Source organism: Lupinus angustifolius, chromosome LG15, assembly GCF_001865875.1.
Source record: "Lupinus angustifolius cultivar Tanjil chromosome LG15, LupAngTanjil_v1.0, whole genome shotgun sequence".
Lineage (NCBI taxonomy): Eukaryota > Viridiplantae > Streptophyta > Magnoliopsida > Fabales > Fabaceae > Lupinus > Lupinus angustifolius.
The window spans coordinates 8,161,343-8,166,627 of record NC_032023.1 but is presented as its reverse complement, the minus strand read 5'-3'; the positions used below and the strand labels follow the sequence as shown (position 1 = coordinate 8,166,627).

The window sequence follows — 5,285 nt, the reverse complement described above, 5'->3', positions numbered from 1 at the left end:
TATATATATATATATATATATATATATATATATATATATATATATATATATATATATATATATATATATATATATATATATATATATATATATAATTCAGTCAAATCATGAAAGATAACGAGTTGATATCTACTTGGCTCAAGATTAACTCCTTTATTTAACGATCCCATGTAGTCAACAGTCAAAACTTATCTTCCACATTAAACATATTATCATGATGGGCAATTACATTAAGAGGTCTTGGCTAACTCTTCTTCTGGTAGATCATATTCATCATGATATATGTTCTCAGACATTTGCCATATTTGAAGTATGTTGTCTTCAGCCACACTAGCAACAACCCAATCTTCACACGGGTTCCAAGAGAAGTCAGATATTTTACTCGTATGACCACCATGAATAAAGAGCAATTCCGGTGGACCATCTTCAGCATCTTTTGGTTGCTGCTCTTCACCAATCCTAAAGAACAAATGTCAACTTTGTTAAAAATAATGATGGGCCAATGCACGGCTCCTATCTAATGCCATCCGGAGATGATAGATATATAATAACCTTACCCTTTTAAGCAAAAATATTTTTGGGGTTCAAACCTATGACATCTTCATCACAACTCACAAGACAAGCAATTTTACCTATTTAGAGGTTCACCCTCTAATATATCATCATTATATCAACTTTGTTATTAGGGCAAATATTTGGGATATCCGTGATTTATGTGCTTATGTTGTATTAATTGTATTTATTTTTTTATAATGCAACTTTTTCGGATAAAAGATACTATATTTCACGTTACATTATTTTTACTTAGAAACTCGAGTACTGCGAGAATGCTTTCATTAGGCAAAACATTATACCTGCTAAGATCCCACACCATGACTCTTCTGCCGAGACAACAAGAAGCCAAGATAGACTCATTCTTCGGATTCCACCCCACCTGGAAAACCTCATCCCTGTTGTAACCAACAGCCAAGAACAAAATATCCAGATCAATGACTAATAGATATAAGTACATCTGGAGTAATTTAAGAAACATCTGAGAAAAAATGTTACTTGTGACAATCAAAGGAGTGAAGAGGAGCGCCGATCTTCCGCAGATCAAACAACTTCACCGTTTTATCAGTAGAACCTGTGGCAACAATCCATTCGTTAAAGGGATTGAAAGCCAAGCAGTTAACCTAACAAGATATCCAACATAAAGGCTTTGTCAGTAAGTAATATTAAAAGACGACTATGACCATTCTGAAATTTGTGGAAGCACAATGAAGAAACATTACAAGGATAAAGGAGCTGATAGATTGGAAAGGCTGAGAAATATAGAAAGAATCTATGCAACTCATTTAAAGGAACATATTTGTGCACAACCATGCATCTACCACACACACAATTGAGAGAGGTATATACCTCACTTTGATGAGCAAGAACAGATTGAACAGGATTGTAGACGGATGGTGTTCGAAGATCCCATATGAGCAAGTATTGATCATCACCAACAGAACCAAATATGTACTCATGCCTTGAATGCCATGCCACGTCTTGTACAACATCATGGACCTAGTTAAAATAATGAAACTACTTTCAGAAGTTTAAATGATTGACTGAAGATCATCTTATGAAAAATAAAAACAGAATCTTTGTTGTTAAAAGGTACCGTATGATGTATGAGGAAAATAAGCCTAAGAAATCGCAATAGGCTACAGAGAGTAACTTTGCACAGAGAATTAAGGCATGACAATGGTGGAATATAAACTACCTCCTCTAGTTTGCATACTGCATCTAGATTAGCTCTTGTACCAGGCTCTTCTCAAATCACAGAATTTTAAATGGTCTTCAATTCTTAATTATTATGTATCATCCTTTTATCTACTTTAGACCTGCTTATATAAGCAGCTCGCAAGTATTCAATTAAAAAATAAATAACAAAATCTCTAGTAAACATTGTTACATATTTCTTAACAAATAGTTAAAAATATTATATTTCTCTACTTTAGAAAATAGTGTAACCGCATTTAACTAGAGGCTAAAATATATCAAATACATTAGTCTCAAAGCAGAAAGAAAATAGTACCTTAAAGATTTGTGTGGCCTCAAGAGTTTTACTTTTTCCATTTGAATTTATATCCCACAAACATATTTGAGCATCATCAGAACCACTCAATAAATGACCCTCCTTGAACTTGCTCCATGATAAGCCATACCCTTCAGTAGTGTGACCTGTTAGCCTTAAATCAGGATTACACACACCATCTTGAGGCATAGACGGATGCTTGCTATAGTCAAAGACATAAACTTCGTCACTAACAGTCTTTGTGGCAACCATAAATGGGTTTTGAGGCATATAACGAGCCCTGTTAACCTCCCCGTCATGATTTATTTTCTGGATCATTTGCACCTGCAATGAAGGACCACCAAAATAGTAGTAGATAAGTCATTACCAATCTGATCCTAGCTTACTACTGAACTGAATTCTCCACTGGCATATCAGTAACCATCACATAACAAGTACTGCCCCACACCCCATAAAAATAACAGAAAACTTATAACTAAAACACCATTTTTGTCCTTAAACCACGTTTTTGGAACAAATTGGTATATTTAAGGACCAAAAAGTATAATTATATAATTCTCTCATTTACACTAGGTACCACATACCGAACTCACCATACCATGTACCATGAACCAGGTTCATCATAAAGAAAATCTTATAATAGTATTGTAAATTGTGACAAACCATATCAAACCACATATGAGGTAAGTATTAAACCATCATGTTTACCCATTCTGATGAAACTAAAGAAAACATTCCATTTTGGGAGGACACGACCTTTTTTTATCCTTTGTGCCCATTTTAATATAGCTAATTTTTTATTGGCCAAGCTTGATGTTGCCGAAACCCTAATATTTCTGTACCAACCCCACATCTCAAACCACATTCCTAGGCCAAATTGGCATCTTTAAATACCACAAATCATCATTCTTATACCCATTTTGATAAAGCTACTTTTCTTATGACCAAGGAATGTTCCTTGAAGGCCTGAACCCTAATTGTTTTTCCATAATCCCCACACCTCAAACTACGTTTATAGATCAGAATTTGCATCTTTAAATACCAAAAATCATCATTTCAGCACAAATTTTGTAAATCTAATGCTTTTTCATGACCAGATTGACGTTTCCGTAAACCATACTTTTTTTGTACAATTCCCACCCCTCAAACTACATTTCAAACCCCAAATTGGCATCTTTAAATACCAAAAATCATAACTTTCATACTTACTGTTTTTTGGTAGTATCAAGAGTATTATTTTACTTTTTGAGAAGAAATTAATCTTTCTAGGGATATGTCTTATTCATTTTTTGTACCCACTTTGATAAAGCTAACTTTTATCCATGGCCCCGGAAACCTTAATTCTCGCTAAATACCAAACTCAGGTTTAAAACCAATTAATCACAGCTAACTATTCAAAACATATAAAAGTGATATGGGAATTCTAGAAAAAGAACTCCAAGAAATTCAATGAATTGCAAGAAAGTCTATGAATTAAAAGAGTTTCGAAAGCACCACAATTCTTGTAATCTAACCTTTCCATTGATGCAGCCGAAGCCGCCGACATCAGTGCGATCGTCCTCGTAATGGCGGACACCATTCTCGGCGTCTTCGACAGGGAGCTGGACCTGAGCGAGAATCAAGTAATTGGGTTCATTCTCGCAGGTGTGGGTCCCAAGAATCATCTTCTGTACCGAAAAGCCCTTCCCCGGCGGCTCCTCCCGATCGGGGAGCCACTCGACGGTGAGTGAAGGCCAGTTGAGCGCGTGGGTGATAACTAGATCGTAGAGGAATGGAGTGTTCTTCTTCCATATCTTGTACTCCTCGTTTATCCTTCTATTTTTGGTTTCCTCTCTCATTTCTTCATCGTCTTTTTCCATTTCTTGCTGTTTCGAGATCAGAACTATTTTTTTTGGCGGGAATGAGAGAAAAATCTGGTATATCTGGTGGAAAGAAGTGGGGTCGGCGTTGATAGAGTGGGAAACGTGCTAGATTGAATTTTAAAAAGATTTTTTTGAATGAGTGTAATATTAATAAATTATAAGGGTAAAAATTTATACACAATCACTAAATTATGTACCATTTGTTTGTAATATAATTTTTTGAAGAGTCAATAATAATTAAAAATAAATGATAAATAATTAAATATCTATATATAAAATTCATACAATGTCAATATATGCATTTTTTTCTTCTTCAATTCTCCTTTTATTTTAATGTTGAGTCAATAATCTTTAATCTGATCATGTGTTAATATTTTTTGAAAGTATAAATTTTCTTATGTAAAGCCACTTTTTTCACTTTAGAATAAAAGAAACAATGGTGACCAACAGAAAATGAATTGAACCAACTTCATTGGAAACTTTCAAGTAATACTTAAATACTTTAGAAATATAATGTGTTAGCAAAGTGTTTAAGGCTTGTATAAAAAAAAGTGTACAAGGTATTACAAAATATCAATAACATGAAAATAAAGTTGGTGTTTTCAGTAACCTAGTTATATAATTAATCTTCTTCCATCTTCAAACATTGAATAGATTCAAACATTGAATAGATTTTGTGGTTAAGAATTATGATATGGTCATTTTATTTATATCACAAGATCCGGGTCAAAACTTTCATTTTCTTGTATGGAGATGGTTAAAATATATGTGCATAACTATTGAAAACCATATTCTTAACCGGTTTAAATGATTAAACAATCCAATTAAACTAGGTGATTCATGATTTCATATATAATTAATATTTTTTATTTATAAATATATAAATTTAAAATTTTATGTAATTAATAATTATGTGTAATTATATTAAACTAACATTTCTTCATCTTTTTTTGGATCAGAATAAAACAAAAGATTAGAGTAATGTTCAATTTTTTTTTTAATTTTAAGTGGGGATGGCAAAAAAACCCGTACCCGCCGGTAAAACCCGTACGGGCACGGGTACGTGTCACAAACGGGTACTCGCGGGTTTTAAAAACGGGTTTTTAAAATACCCGTAGTACATACGAGTGGGTATGGGTATTATGGTACATTATGGTACCCGTACCCGCGGGTACCCGTTATGTATATGATTACTATATTATTTTTAATTAAAATAAAAAATATACTATCATAACCTTCATTACACTATGTACATATTTTTCTTTTACTTTGTTTACATCTTTTCCTTTTACTTTGTTTACATCTTTTTACATTGTTTACATCTTTTTAATTTGGTGTTGAAATACACTACAAATATT

At 33.1% G+C, this 5,285-nt stretch overlaps 1 protein-coding gene across 1 annotated transcript; it reads right to left on the bottom strand.

The window, feature by feature from the left end:
• Positions 177-3,924, bottom strand: LOC109327853 (WD-40 repeat-containing protein MSI1-like). The gene is made up of 6 exons (XM_019561027.1): positions 3,580-3,924; positions 2,066-2,389; positions 1,402-1,551; positions 1,051-1,175; positions 855-950; positions 177-459 (listed from the first exon to the last, which is right to left on the bottom strand). The coding sequence occupies exons 1-6, from the start codon at positions 3,922-3,924 to the stop codon at positions 231-233; spliced, it is 1,269 nt and encodes a 422-aa protein (XP_019416572.1). The 3' UTR covers positions 177-230.

Bases quoted from the DNA above. Each gene is read 5' to 3' on its own strand.
- LOC109327853 (XM_019561027.1), bottom strand. From the start codon at position 3,924: ATGGAAAAAGACGATGAAGAAATGAGAGAGGAAACCAAAAATAGAAGG. The intron at 1,176-1,401 runs GTATATACCTCT...ATATCTTGTTAG, and splicing joins TTCTTGCTCATCAAAGTGAG to GTTAACTGCTTGGCTTTCAA. The intron at 951-1,050 runs GTAACATTTTTT...TGGTTACAACAG, and splicing joins CACTCCTTTGATTGTCACAA to GGATGAGGTTTTCCAGGTGG.